General features: G+C 38.6%; 1 protein-coding gene across 3 annotated transcripts in view; it reads right to left on the bottom strand.

The window, feature by feature from the left end:
* Positions 1-16,081, bottom strand: part of KREMEN1 (kringle containing transmembrane protein 1) — a 37,489-nt gene that overhangs the window by 8,856 nt on the left and 12,552 nt on the right. For all 3 annotated transcript variants that reach the window (XM_075041094.1, XM_075041093.1, XM_075041095.1), the window contains 4 exons: positions 12,475-12,566; positions 5,067-5,188; positions 4,453-4,606; positions 776-1,108 (listed from right to left, as the gene is read on the bottom strand). In XM_075041094.1, coding sequence (XP_074897195.1) covers positions 776-1,108; positions 4,453-4,606; positions 5,067-5,188; positions 12,475-12,566 — 701 coding nt within the window. The remainder of the gene's footprint in view (positions 1-775; positions 1,109-4,452; positions 4,607-5,066; positions 5,189-12,474; positions 12,567-16,081) is intronic.

Raw genomic sequence — 16,081 nt, 5'->3', positions numbered from 1 at the left:
ATCTCGACCAATTGGACTAAGACAAGTCTTGCATGCTCTAATTAATACGGCCAATTATGTCCTATGTTTATGCGCGTGTACAGAGCGGGTATAACTAACTTTATCTTACGTTTGTGCGCGTGGACAGTACCGATGTAACCAATCACCGTTTATGTTTGTGCGCGTGGACACCAAATGCTTGCATGCAGCAACCAATCGGAGTTTCTAAACAACTTAGAGAATTGTATAAAAATGATCAGCTAAGCTCAATAAATTGGCGACTTTAATCATCATATTGGTGGTCTATCGTCCGGGCCCCGCGGAAATAAAACCTAAACCCTACAGGGTTCTCAGAATTTTTCTGGAAGCTAATTGTTCATCCTAACAGTAGGTACAACTCAAGGACTAAAATGTTTTCTCCTGATGACTTTCGATCTGAGTGGAATAGACTGTTGGAAATAGCCAAGATCAATTAAGATGCAGAGGGACTACTGGGGTTTTGTTTTGTTTCAGCTTTGTCATCTTCCAATCTGTTTTGACAGGCAGGTATGTATAGGATTGAATTTTTGAAAAATCTAAATTTTGCTGTTTATGACATAGCTGACTGGAATGTTCCAAATTGAGAGAAAGTTTAGCGAAGCTTTTACCCACTGAGCAGTGGCAACAAGATAGGTGAAACACCTGTAGACATGAGAGTTAAATTATTTGCTCTTTTTTTGCCACCTCAGAAATATCCTGTGTGATTTAAATGCTTTAATGGCTCACTGAAAGGTAGAAACAGCAGTTAGCCTCTTACCTCTATATCTGATAGCAAATCCCTGGGCTTGATTGATTTCATCTGAGAAAAAGTACAAAATGACAAAATCCAGAGAGATATTAAAGGTGTGGGGAGGCCGATTCTTGCCATTAAAACGAGCTAGAACGTGATAGGTATAGCCATCCAGCAATTCCACCATATCTGTAGCATCTTTGATTTCAAAAAGAGCAAAGCTGAAGTGGATTCGAGATGCTCCTGGAACTTGTATGGTCCAGTAACAGACTTTGCCTGTGCCATATGTGTCAGGAAAATCTGGGGAATAGATCACAGCTGTAGCAGAAGTGTAATTCCCTCCACAGGCACCAATAAGGGCTGTGAAAAGAAGAGGAGAGGAAGAAAATTGAAAAAAAAAAAAGAGGTTATACATCCATTATGCACAGCTTTAGCACTCTGTAGATTCTAATACTCAAATGTGACTTGAAGGTACAGCCTTGCTACCCCAGCAGGATGCACCAATCTCTCAAATTGGTATTCTTTACCTTCCACAGCACTGGGAGCACAGCTATTATGTTGTGTTTGCTTGGGATACACTTATTCTCTCTCATTACTCTGTGACCTATGCATCAATCTTGAATACTGCAACTATCCTTTGTCCTTGTATGTAACCATGTACCCTTTCCCACATCCCTGCAGGAACAGGATGAAAGCTAAATCACTGATTCAGGGACTTCTACTCCATCCCCATCAGACAGGCAGGCAAGTGGATTAGTGACTGTAACTCTCACTGTTGAATTGTTGAAGTTCCTTCACAGCCTTATCAAATTGAAAAAAACAATGCTTCACAAAATAGCTGAGGTTGGAAGGGACCCCTGGAGGTTATCTAGTCCAATCCCCCTGCTCAAAGCAGGAGACATTGTCTTGTTGCTTTTTGAGTCTCCAAGGATGGAGACTCCACAACCTCTCTGGGCAACATGTTCTGGTATCACCCTCACCATAAAAAAAGCTTTTCCTTATGTTTAAATGGATTTTCCTGTATTTCAGTTTGTGCCTGCTGCCTCTTTTCACTAAATAACACTGAGGAGAGTCTGGCTTCATCTTTACACCCTTCCATCAGTTATTTATACAAATTGAAAAGGTCCCCCTGAGCCTTCTTATCTCAAGGCTAAACAAACCAGGATCTCTCAGCCTCTCCTTGTATGAATGATGCTGTAATTCCTGAATCACCTTTGTGGCCGTTTATATGTGCTTTTTAAGCATCCAGTCTTTTGACCTTCTCCAAATATTGTTTGACCTTACCTTCACTAAGTAAATTGAAAAAGATCGTGTTATGAAGTCTAAAGAAAATCTTTTAGATTTGGTGCTACCTTTTATATTCAAAACAAGTACACACCCAGTAAATCTTTGTTTTTCTTGACAACTGTCCAGATTCCCAGTGCAAACTTATTTACCAATGAATCCAGAGAGAAACTCAAATGCCAGCCAGCTGACTTGATGCATATCTATATGTACACATATATAATTTTAAAAATATATTGTATATATGTATATATGCATATATATATGTATTTTTATATATCCCCTAAAACCACAATATTTTATATATATTATATAACAATGTATTTCATGACAGAACTGGTTGGATCAGAGTTACTATGCCCCCATGTCATAGGCTGAAGGACTGAAGAATCAAAGTAGAATTATTTTCTCTGAGAGCTTAATTAAAGCCCTGTAATAGAGACCTGTGAGAATGGAAAAAAAGAAGTGAAGTGTTTGGAAGTGTCTCAGTTTTCACAGGCCTCTGAGAAAGAGGTTTAATAAATACAAATTAAGAGGGAGCTGGAGGAATGAGAATAAGAAGTAGCATATGTCTGCCAGAAAGATCACGTGAAAACATTTCTCTCTTTTTCTGGAGCAAGGCCTGATCATAGCCTGAGCAAACCTAACACTTCAGTGCCACATTATAGAGGAACTGAAAGAATATGAAAGAAGAAGAATAGAAAGAAGGTGAAAGACCCTGCAGAGGTACTAAGGCCCATAGAGGAATTTGTGTTTGGCATTTACTCCATGCTAACAGAGCTGGTAATCTAATCAAATAGATATAATTGTTGAATAGATAGAATAGAATAAATTGATAGAATTGAAATGTGTCATTGAGGTATCAAATTTCCTCTTTGTAAATGGCTTATAGGTACTGTTATATTTGGCTGTGCTGTTTGCAATTACTGAATTGCAAGATATTCTTCAAACCAGCAATATTAACTAAGAATGCCAATGACTATTGCTCCACAGATGCCTAACAAAGTAGAGCATTGCCCCACATGGAATGGAAATGCTCTCCCTCTCTCATTTCCTTCTAGAGCTGGCAGAGTTCTGTGTTGTGGCTGTGAATGTTACACTTTAGGCCATGATAGTAGCACATAAACACATAAAGTTAATGGGGGTCGGTGGGTGGTGGTGGTGTACAGGGATTGGGGTGAAGGTTCTGGAGATATGACAATCTGGAAAAAAGGAATGAGGCGAGCAGGTGTTGCTCATCAGCAAAGGAAAATAGGTGGCAGTTACTAGGATGACCTCTTCTACCTGGCCATCGCTCTCTCCCTTGCTGTTTACCAGAAAAGACACTGCAGGTCCTCAGGGTAACATCTTGCTAAGCCCTCAGCCATTCCAGAAGAGGAAAGCTACAAAGGAAGTCTCTACCCATGGAGGATTTGGGAGGCCAAGAGCAGAAGGAACCAGAAGATGCTGCAGTGTGGAGCTACAGGCTATCTCAGCACTGAAAGCAACATGCAATTCTGTGCTTCTTTTCAAATCTTGGGGAAAAATTGGAAGTGAGCAGACTAATTCCTGTCTCGACTGAAATGTCTTTCTGTCTCACTAGCTGGCAATCAGAGTTTTAGATTAAGGAGATGGGAAGTCTGGTTGTGCGTTCAGAAGGTGGAAGATGATGCCGCTTTTAGTTCCAGAAAGTTTGTAAGTCGACTTAAAAGCTAGCTTCTACATCAGGGGCAGTTGAGATCTGAGAAGAAACAATGGTGCATACTGTGAATTTTTCCAGTACTCTTGGCTATACTGGGAGCCTGTACTGCAGCCAGACAACTGGGTACTCATACCATCAACCTGTGAGGTTACACAGCTGGCACTGGTATGCATACTGAAAAGTTAAGAGTAGAAAGGAGGATTTCTATGTATAAGAAATTATGAAATCAGCGATGGTCATAATAGCAACCTAACTTGTTTGTACTTTTGCAGTACACTCCTCTGTCTCAATTCTACTACACTACTTTGTTTTGTGTTAACTGGGTTATAGCAAGTCTTGTCTGGTTTAATAAACAAAAACAAGTTGGTGTAGATTGAAATCTTATTTGAGTTGCCTCACTTAATCATATATCTACTCTCTGGTAAGATCGGTTCTGAAGGAGTCTTTCTGTGACAGGCTGTGATAGCCAAGTTAGTACCATTTGTGGGGAAGTAAGAGACAATCTCTGGAGCATGAGTCAGTTGCCTGAGCAGGCATCATTTCTTGGAAAAGCTATTTCACATTATTAATGGATGTGAATTTTATGCAGAAATGGCAAGCAGCTTTATTTTATACTGAATTTAGGTGTTTTGCTGTTTTGTGTGCAACACTTCTCATTGGATTTAAACCCTTTTTTCCTAACTTGCTGAATATTTGAGGCCTCTCCTTTGGGAAAAACTGAGCCTGTTTCAATACTTACTGTCAAAAAGAATGACTCTGCCATCCCCACCGCAAGGCTGAGTATGGTCTCCAAAGCAAACACTGTTGCATTCTGTACTGGCTGCCTCTCCGTATCTCCAGTAGTCAGGATTATTTCCACAGAAACAAGCATAACCTGATTCCATGCCTGCAAACTTTGACAACAAAGATGCATAAGGAAGGGAGGGATAATATATAAAGGAGTGACAGCGAGAGGGTGTATGAGCAAGAAAGCTGGCAGCAGAATATGTGTGTTTTGGAGAAGAATGATTAGTCAGAGGTCAGAGGTCCCACCACAAACTGTTTTTGTTTGAGCTGTCAGGATGCTACTTAAGATTAGTGAGAAAGATGGAACGGAGGAGGGCAGTTAGGGCACCCTATCACTCATAACTGCAGTAAGCAAGCATACTTTCTCCTGGCATCCTGGCATTATTAATTGGTTTGCTCAGATTGCTCTGGATGCAGAGAGAGGGCTAGGTGCCCTGGAGTGGGAGTGAGACCTTAGACCACCTAAAAGTAAAAAAAAGGGGGGTGGGAAATATAACAGAGAGCTCTAGGTATATTGCCATCTTTTGTCTCTGAAAACATTTTGTAAATGTATGTCAAAGAAATCACCTTAAATTGTTGACTTCGGCAGGAACTGATGCATGTTTGGATAGTAAGTTTGTTGGAGGTCTCGCTGGTGCCAGTCAAAGGTGGCTCTCCATGGTCCTTGTAACACCCTAGATTCCCCGGCACTGGCAAGAACAACAGACAACAGTCATTCCAAAGGTGTGCCTGGAAACACCCAAGACACAGACCACTTTATGCACTACCTGGTTATTAAGCAGGTCTCTATATGTTCTTGTCTTGATTTCACAGTATGGGAAATGTTACTCTATGCTAGATCCTTGTCATATTTTCCAAACATGCCCAGAGATAAATGACAGGTGGTGAAACAGCATCATATCTTCTTAGCAATATACCTGCAATACTCTGTAGTTGGTTTCTGTAAGCTGCAGTAATATAGACAAGATAAATACCTGGTTCATTTCTCCTGATACAGTCAATTAAAAAAAAAAGGCATTAAGTGGGGTCAGAGGTTTTGTGGTTTTTTTTGACTATGATCATGCATAAACTAACAATGTAAATTAAACAACGTGATTTCTGGCTGATCTTCAAAACAATGACATTCTGGAAGTTTTCTAAACAGGGTATTTGAGGAAGGGAAACTAAACTGTTTTAGGATGGAGTTTGGCAAGTTTTATGGGAGGGATTATATACTTATATAGGGGAATTTCCTAATATTTAAAACTTGAATTCTGATATGAATTCAAAGTGTCGTATTTTATAGTATGTACAAACAGACTCAAAATGAGCAATATTACTTTTTTAAAGAACCATCTATTTATACTGTATTAATACAATGTTTCAAGGCTCCTTGGTCACTATGGGAGGTCAGAAAGAGTTTTCCCCCTTCAGTGCATAATTTGTCCTCTGTTTTTGTTTTTTTGTTTTTTTTCGTTTTGTTTTGTTTTTGCACTTTTCATCAAACTACTGCAATTTAGCCATGACTAGTAGAGAGAGGATGTGGGGTACAATATAGTGCTGTGCTATTGACATAAAATTATCCCTTGCCTAGTTGTCTTATCTGCTCACATACTTGGAATTAAATCTATTACCAGCTCTGTGGTCAGATAATTTTTATCCCTGTGCCAGATTGACAAGGATTATTTTTTGTCCACCTAACCTCCACAGCTCTGTATAACATGTGATGCGGTCAGAGAACTGTATGAGAATTTTACTTCCTCAGTCATTTGTTATTTCAGTACCCAGTAAACTCTGAACTCTCTCTTCCTAACATCTTGTGGCACAGCACTGTTTCAGGTTTTTGACTTACCAATAGGTTTTTTGAGGGGGGAAATGCTGGGTTTGGGGCTTTGCAGCCTCTGATGCCTGATAACATGTGGATTAACTGTTTTGGGGCTCCTTTTGGGGCTCCTTTTGAACTAGCCATCTCTTGTACAGGGCGCCCTTTTCTCTATCAGATAATCTGTGTGTTAGTAAACTGCTTCTATATTATTCTATGTATATTCCTATAAATACAATAGGAATGCAATGATGCTTTTTGTACTGAGCAGTCTTGTACAGTAGTCCTGAAAGTATCTCTTCACTGGATTCTGGAAGGCCCATTTCTGGGATTTCTTATACATGTCCATGTGCAGCAGCCATTGAAATAATGCCTTGAATTCAGAACTTCTATTTTTCTAATTCTAACAAAGATGGTCTCATCCCTATTCCTTCGGAATATTATATACTGAGCTTGTAAACTGATGTCAGCTTACCGTTAAAATCATCCTGACATCTGGAACAGTTAACAGGTCTGTCTGAGAACTTGCTCCCAGACTTAGGCTATGTTGCCTATGGCAGCTTCCTTATTTTGAGGAAGAAGGTTAGTGTATCTATTAGTGACCAGCAAATATACTGGCATGTATATGATTATACTCTCAAGGAGGATGATTCTAGCATTATAAAGAAGAACTAATGAAGTTGGGAAGAAAATTCAAGTATGTATATTTTTTGAATAATTAGATAATGTTGCTTCAAATATTGTTCATAAAATAATTTTTTTTTCTCAGAATGATACAATTTCAATTATAAATGCTTGCATGAAGTTATGGCTTTGATATGTCCTGCAGCAACATGCTTGTAAGTACTGAGACTTCAAGTTACAGCCTGATTTAACATACCTTTGGAAATCCCCATTTGCAGCCCCACCCCAGCTGAGTACAGCTGGGCAGATAACTCTCAGCGAGCTGAATTTTTTGTACAGTGCATGATTTCACTGCCCTGAAAAAGCTTCCTAGTTAACTAACCTAGCTCATTTTCCTAGAACACCTGGGATTTCCTAAAAACACTTTTTTTTTTTTAAAGTGAGACCCTTCAATCTTGTCTCTAGAGGATTAGTGCTTCAGTATGTTCCATGCTAAGAAACCAGACTGAGCAATTTGAAAACTTCTTATATTTTGCAACTAAACCAAGCATAGCATTTGGGTATATCCTAAAGCTAGTTAGTCTCTTCGGTGTCCCAGCAGTATTTTAACGTCCTTGTTATCTATCTAGCAAACAAAATTAGTGTCATTTGATTGGTAATAAACAGGAGAAGCATCAGTCTAGCCCAACAGTGAACAGTAATTTCCATGCCAGTGCCCAGCTCTTCAAATTACTTTGGTATCAAATCAACAAACTACATGAGCCCAAGGATATATGCTCAGCTACAAGCACTTTAGTAGTCCCACAACAAATATATGACTAAATGCTCTTCTGAACCGGGACAACACACACACAAAAAAATTACTCCTGTACCTGCATATATGATTTTGATAAGCCAGTTCTTCCCATGGCTACTGATGGGCTGGTCCTAAACCTAAGACACCACTGAGTTGCTACTGAAGGGTTATCAGAGTACATAGTATTGGCGTAGTAGAGGGGCGATGTTTGTAATCTGAGTTGGAGAAGAACTAATTAGCAAACACTGCTTTTATATCAGATCCACGGTGATCACAAATTACTGCTTTTTCAACAACATTTTTAGTATGTTAGAATAATATGCTCCTCATTCACACTATATTAAACTGAATCAGGATGTGTGCATAGGGAGCCACTCAACATAAAGCTAAAACAAGACAGTGTACATTTATGTATGTGGAGCAGCTCTGCAGAAAAGGTCCTGGAGGTCCTGATAGAGAAGGAGCTGAACATGAGCCAGGAGTGTGCTGGGCAGCAAAGGCAGCCAAGAGGCCTGTATTAGATTGTTCCTCTACTCAGCACTTGTTAGGACCACATCAAGACTACTATGTCCAGTTTTGGGGCCACCAGTGCAAGAAAGACATTGACTGACTGGAGCGAGTTTGGCAGAGACCCAAGATGCTCAGAGGAGATGCAGCCTCTGAGAAGAGGCTGAGGGATTTGGGCTTGTTCAGCCTGCAGAAGAGAAGGCCTCAGGGGTACTCCCTAGCAGCTTTGCAACACCGACGTGGAGGCTGTCACAACGATGGAGCCAGGGTCTTCACAGTGATGCATTTTGGACAAGAGGTAAGGAGCTTAAGTTGAAACATGAGATGTTTTTTCACCATGCTGGCAGTCAAGCACGGGAACAAGGGCTCAGAGAGGGAGCGCACTCTGCGTCCCTGGAGGCTGTCACGGCCTGACTGGATAAACTTGGTCTAATCTGACAAACTGAGTAACTTGGTCTGACCTCAGAGCTGGCCCTGCTTTGAGCAGGAGGCTGGACTAGATGACAGCTTTCCAACCTAGGGTACCCTACAACCCTATGTGTATGTATAAAACTATATATATATGTATGTACATATATATATAAAGCAATGAAGGATCAAAAGTATTTCTAGATAGGTAGTGACTGTTTAGTTACTCTGACCTTTAAAAATTCCCAACATATTCTTTTGCCTTAATTTGCTCTTAATGTTTAGCCTACTAAAGAAGCTTGGCAAAAATGAGGTAGTCAATATTCTGTGATGACTGTTCATGCTGATCAGTGATGTCTTACTGTTACTTTGTCTTCACCCATTTGTATCTATTTGTTCTCTTGTGCTTAAAAGGCTATCTATCTCTTTTGTGCAAGCATGCTATTTTTCTTTTAAGCAGCATCTGACATAATGAGGTCCTGGCAAACACCAGAACTTCTGCATATTACATGTTAAGGTACATATATTAAAACATGGAATTCATGCTTTTGAGCTCAAACCCATGTTCCAGCTATGCTCACCTAGCTGTCCTTCAAAAGCCTCCTAGCTTTTTGCAATGCTAGTATACAGCAGTATGTTTCAGTCAAATTTATTACATGACATACATGCACACAGGAAATATGTTTTCAGTAATGAAATCTGTTTATGGTAAGAGACTCAAGCGGGCCATAAATATGGAGATGCAATTAAGTGGAACAGTAAGACTTTCTTTGACCTTTGGGGAGCGTAAGTTGTTACTTCTTTTGAATTTCAACTTAACCTCTTTAACAAAGACACCAATTTGAGAGACTGAAAGAGTTAATGTCTCAAACATTGTGGTGGGGCAAGTTCTGCTTAAAGACAAACCCTGCACAGCAAGGAACCAAGGTGAAAAGCCCATCAGCTCAGACATCAGCAACAGGCGGGGGAGGGCATGCTGGAGGGTGCGCAGCTCCCTGTTCTGATAAGCTGTTCTGATACAAAGATCAAACAATGGCAGTGTCTGCAGGGAAGAAGTTACTCCACAAATGACCCCCAAGCCTAAAGGCTCACAAACTGTTCATTAACCTGACTAGTTTGGGGGGGGTCTCCTTATTCCCTGAATTGATGTATATGGTTACACAGTTTGCAGAAGTAGTCTTATGCCAATTCCTGTTGTGAGAAACCCTGCCACCTACTACCACACCTCCCCAGTTCAGTTTGCTTCTGTCATGAATAAAATCTTTAACTGATCATTTGGTGTCGTTTCACCTTAATTTAGCCCGAGGGAATTTCGAATTAAACACGACTCCCTGGTCTGTCCAGTCTGGGTCATGACAACCAAAAAAGTCAGGAATAGCTGCAACATTGCAAACAAACCATCTAAAGCATTCAGTTCTGAATTCTCCATGTGAGATGCACATGTTCTTTCAGGACTCGGTGCTGCCTTCTTGCCTTTTATTTTGTTTATGCCCATTCCAGTCTGCTTAGCAGACAAGCCATTAAGAAGAGGAGAGGAAGAAAAGGAAAGACTAAGCTCCTACTGGGGTAACTACCACTGTCTTCTGTGATTATGCCCATCCATCCTCATCTAACATTGCTAAATTCTGTATAGCATGTCTGCAGAATGCCAGAACACATTTCTGAATGAAACGGTGTTAAATATAAATATTAGTGAATGAGACACATGATTTAATCATGTGAAATCATCATTGTAATAAAAAATTCTTAACTGTAGATTCTTAATTATTGTTACAGTGAATCATTGCATGCAAATCTCTCTAGGCAATCAAGATGCTTCATGTTGTTGGTATTGTAGTGGTATTATGTGGGTATAGTTTATAGGTAAATTATGCTCCAGATACTCGCCTTTTTGAGTAGTAAATATAATTATGGAAAAGAAGCTTATATAAAACAATTTTTTTACTTCTCTAAAAATTTCAAATAGGATTTCTTTACACAATTTTTTCCTGTTCCATCTCAAAACTTATGCACTTCACAAGTTGGTTTTGATGGTCCTGTGATTTAGCATCATGCTTACTGAAAACAGAAAATCTGGTAAAGAATAAAAGTTATTTTATACTTACACAGTTTCATAAACCATGAGGTTTGTATTAAGACTTGGATAGGCTTGCAATGTACAGTTTGTTCTAAATTGCTGCAATTCCTTTTTCTGGTATCCAGTTTCAGTGCAATGCTTGAAGCAGCTGCTACTGGTCAAAAGGACATTTTGCAAATATAAGCCTGGATTATCTGTGCAAGTAAGTGTCCAAGTTTAAATACTCTGCTCCCCACCACAGAGAAAATGAGTGAGGCTGGTTTTAAAAGAATCCTTTGTGTAGAACAAATGGAGTGGAGAGAATTTGCCATTCAGCTTTTTTACTGGTGCCATATCCAGAGAATTTGTTAACATCTGTGGTCTTTAAAGAAAATGCAAATTCTTTCATTGTAGACCAAGATAAATTTCATAATTAGGAGGGTCATGTTTCCTAAATAAGACCTGGTATATTAGAAAAATGAGTAAGATGTCCTCTGAACAATGAGTATCAGACCGTTGAATGATTTTGTGTTATTTAAAGTAAACTCCTTTATCTGTATTTAAGTCTAGGTAGAAGTCACCTGACTTAAGGTCACACTTATGTATTTGTTTGCCTAGGCTGAAGATGTGAATCACTCACTCACATTCATAAAGAAAGAAAACTGTGGATTTCTTCTAATCAAAAGTATGCCTATGTAAGGACAACTGCTCTGATGCTTAACAGTATGCACATAAGTTATCCCTTAGAAATAAGAGAGTACTTGCACAGAAGTTAGGAAAGCAAGTAAAGGCATTAATGATTAGACTTAATAAAATGTGTAGTTATGGTTGCTTGTTAACAAGCAAAACTGGAATATCTTTTTAATATTTAGGCATATTTTAAAGAATGTGATTTTTAGGAGTTTATCCTGCAGTGTTCAGGAATGAAAATTTTGGAACACATTGACATGAATCATGACAAAACCTCCACATTTTGGACAAGGTAAATAATATATAATACATTAAAAATATTTAATACTGGAAGGAAGCTTCAGGTGAATAGCTGGTGAATTATATGTTAAAAAAAAATCGAACAAAGTCCAGTTTGTGGTTTCACAGCAGTGCTAAGTAAAATATTAAATATTTAATACTGGAAGGAAGCTTCAGGTGAATAGCTTGTGAATTATATGTTTAAAAAAAATTGAACAAAGTCTAGTTTGTGGTTTCACAGCAATGCTAAGTATATGCACCTGCAAGGATAGAATTCTAGCCCAGAGCTCCCATATACCAAACAAATAGCCATGTTTTCTCTATGTCCTCTCATACTGTCTTTATTTCTTCCAAGCAATTCTGTGCATGATGTATTATACACATGGAACTACTGCCATCCATTTTACAAGCTAATTGCAAATGATGGACACATATGTACCTTGTAAAAGAAGTAATTAATAATTTCCTATTCATTTTTGTCCTCTAGATTTTAATAAATAAATTACATATTTCTATGGATTCAAAAAACTAGCAGTACTTCATAAGTTTTTAGTGATTCTCTGTCTGGTATTATTTGTAAATAATATAATCTGGTAATTCTGAGATGAGATGAGAAGGATAGCAATGGAGGAATGATTCAGTAAGCTTGTCATTAACTCTAGAGACCTGTTTAAAATACTGCTTAGTCTGCAAATGAAAATAAACTGATTTGCCTTATCCTAGTTTGTGTTTGAAATTCACTATCCATTGTTGTATAACTGCCAATCCCTGTTCAATAGAGATGCAGGCCTAAAAAACTGCATAGTGCTCTTACTTCGGCAGGATGGAATCTCACAGTATTTCCAATATATTCCATCCTCATGCTCTGCAATGTAGCACCAGGGGCTGACATCTCCATCAGGGTTCCTGAAAGAGAAAAATAGAGAGAGTGAGTGAAAAGTCATCAAATATTTTCAAAAACCACATAAAAATAAATCTTATTAAGCTTCAGTGTCATCATTATTTTTGCTCTAATACCTATTGAATATTTAACCCGTTGGATTTGTATACCAAGAAAAATGCCAAAGTGGCCAGGAAGTTCAGATAACTTTGGTTATTACAGTACACGGCAAGCATAAATTGCTAGGAATGTCTAAAACATAACTTCTTCTTTCTTTAAGTCTAAAAGGTACAGAGGTACTTCTGGACAGTACTGACAGAGAGGAAGATTTTCAGCCACATATCCTGCATACAGGTTCTTTAGACTCCTGAACTTAATTTTTGCCTTGGTACAAAATAGTCCAGACTCCAACTTTCTGTATGTATGACAACAAAAACATTTATCTGATAAAGTCTTCTGGGAAAGACTGAGGTCTTTTCTTCCCCTTCAGTAAAGCTGAATAAATCTGTTCAAGGGATCTGATATATTGATAGATGCGATAATTCCTTATGTGTCCATGATTATTCTTTGCTGTTGTGTAGCATCATTTACAACTGCATACCTAATTAGTCATTAGGTTATTTAAAGTTTTTTCTATGTACACTTTGAAAAACTATTCACATTGGTAAGAAAATAAATTGTTATTTTGGACAGTCAGGTTGAACTATGACCTTTACATATAACTAGGGCCAGCTGCAATCTTTTTATCATGTACTTTGACATGAATTCTAATAATGACTCCCCCCTACATAGAAGTGTCAGTTCAGTTGCACATTGTCATTGGGACATATTAACAACTCTTTGTGGGAGAACCCTTGGGGATGGTTTTTGGTCAAATAACAGAATGCTGAAGACAACTGGTGAGTTGAGTTCAATTTAGCTGACTAAAATGCTGCTAGTTAGGCTTTCAAACAGACTAGTAAAAGTAGTGGATGAGGAAAGCCTAAGACCGGTGTGCTAGGAATTTAGGTGTAAAGGCAGTGGCTAAAGAAAGTAGAAGACTCAAATCAAGGAAATCTTGTACTTGAAATAACACAATTTTCCTTGTTTTCACAGTTACAGGAAATTTTTGGTTTACACCTGCATGACACAAATCAGGTATCTGTACTTGAATCATGGTAATGGCACTCCAGACATGAATGCCTTAAAATGCAAAGAAATTGCAGACAAATGTGATTAAGGTCTTTAGAAATCTTTGCCTTGAACCTCAAAAGCGCATACAGTTAGAAAACAATTGAGTGTCGTTCAAAATCTCCAAAAACTTCAGTCTGCATAATTTTGTTATGGCTGAAATGAGGTTTAGTGGAACATTATGAGGCATTCCCATCTTAACAGGGCATCTTGCAGTAAACAAAATATTCCAAGTAAGGACCACCCATGGAGAGATAACATGCTTCTCATTAATGCTTTAAGTGTAAAATTGGATTATTCAAATGCTGTCCCTAAAACTGAGCCTCAAAGTAATGTATTATGCCTTAAAAAAGCCTTGTGAGATATATGTTGCCTTAGAGAACGGAAGATCAACTTGCCCATAGTCACCAAGCAAATGAATGGCAGAGAAAGAGCTAAAACAGCAGTATCTTCACTCACAAGGCCTCAACAAGATTTGCATGCTAAAGATATGCTCTGACATTCTTAGAACAGTGACTTTCCAAGCTTTTTTTCAACAGAATGTGAAGTTAAAAAGCATCCGTTCGTTAGGATCATCATTTCATACACCGTTGAGAATATTCCTGGGCCAAGTGATATAGCATAAGGAAGGAAATGGCTAGCCTTCCAGTCAAACTCCATCTCAAAGAGGATAATCTAATACCTAGCAGATTGAGATTAAAAAGCTGTATTTGGTAATCAAGTCATTTCTCAGGCTTACATACCAGATTATGGGTTTCTTGCTCCTTCTAACACTTACCAAATTCTCATTTGCTAAGTAAAGTGAGACTCTAGTAAGGATGACTTGAATACCTGGATAAACATTCAGTTTGTTATGCACATTTTTGCATAGCTTGTACATGTTTTGCTTTGTACTAACCTAAGTATTAGCCAGAGATGACTGCCAAAAGTAAGACCCTGTAGATACAGTCTACTTAGGATATTGCCACACAGCAACAATCAAAACTAAGTTCTTGATTCTGCTATTTGTATCAGAAATAATTCAGTGGCCGCTAGCTTTTTTATAGGTTCATATTAGTATGCATAATGAGAGACACAGCTCTCTACAAGTCATGAAAATTGTTACACATTTGGTGGTGTTGGGCTGAGGGAGGCTGTGAAGTTGGTGTGAAATGGTTTTGATGGGATGACAGTCCTTCCAGTGTTCACATGCCAATCTGATACTAGACAGCTTGATGGGTTTATTTGGTTTCCAGGCCATTTTCTAAAGAGAATGCTCAACTTCTATGGAGTTTTTCTGGTAGGTGGTGTATTTTTCTTTGCTCCTGTAAGATGCTGAACTGATTCAAAAGAGAGTCAGTTCAGAACTTGGCATTCTCCTTCTACAGCTGAAAACAGTCCCCTGGTGCAACACATTGAACAGTGTTATTTTGAAGCACTGCTGCAGCCACTGGAAAACATCCCGAGTAAGTCTTTTTCTTCCCTGTCCTTCACCCTGTTCTTCACCCTGTTCTTCAATGAGAAATATCCTCCTGAGTCATCAAATACTCTGGAAATGCCACTGACTCCTTTCAATGTGCTCATCTATCTGCTTCATGTCACAAGACCTCTTTTGTGTGCTTTCTTACTTACTCTCCATTAACTGGCTGTCTCTGTGTATCATATTTTCTTGAATGACTGTTTCTGATTAAGTATGGAAAAGTTCTTGGATCAAGAACCAGGAGCCTATGTTCATGACATAGCAGTTGTGCTGAACTCCTGCATATTAATTTTGCCTCATTTATTCTGATTTATATTGCTTACGGTGAAATGATTTCAACATGAAGGTGGCAAGTGTATAAGCTCTACCCTAGAAAGTCTATAATCTGTTAAGTAAAAGCATCTTCCAGGAGAATTGAGGTGTGGTTTGAACCTTCTCACGAAGGAGACATTAAAACTTTTCTTGCTATGCCCTCGGTAACTCAATTCTTAATCTCTTGCTTTAAACATCTTTGTCCCCATTACTGAGTGAGTAAGAGACACCACTCAATGTTATATGCATCCTAGATGAGCTGATGATTATCACTGTTCAAGGAATGTATCTACCAGGTTATTCCTTACCTATTTCCATAGCAAGTATAGATGGGCATAAAAACTTAGCTGGTCAGTCCTACAAAGGCAGAAGTCCATGTAACTTCCAGATGCACAACATCAAGCAGTTAAATGTTGCAAGCTGAAAAGAGCCTGCAGAGCCTAAACACCCCTGAATTTAGGTTCTTATGTGGCTCCTAAATTCTGAAGTTCTTACTTAAGTTTTGTTCAAGTTCTATCCATAGATATGGAGGTCTTCTCTAGAAGGCAAGGAAATGGAAGAGGATCTGCCATGGTTTAAGCTGGTATAGTAACCACTGAC

Source organism: Buteo buteo, chromosome 11 (genome assembly GCF_964188355.1).
Source record: "Buteo buteo chromosome 11, bButBut1.hap1.1, whole genome shotgun sequence".
NCBI lineage: Eukaryota > Metazoa > Chordata > Aves > Accipitriformes > Accipitridae > Buteo > Buteo buteo.
This window is presented reverse-complemented; position numbering and strand designations above follow the sequence as displayed.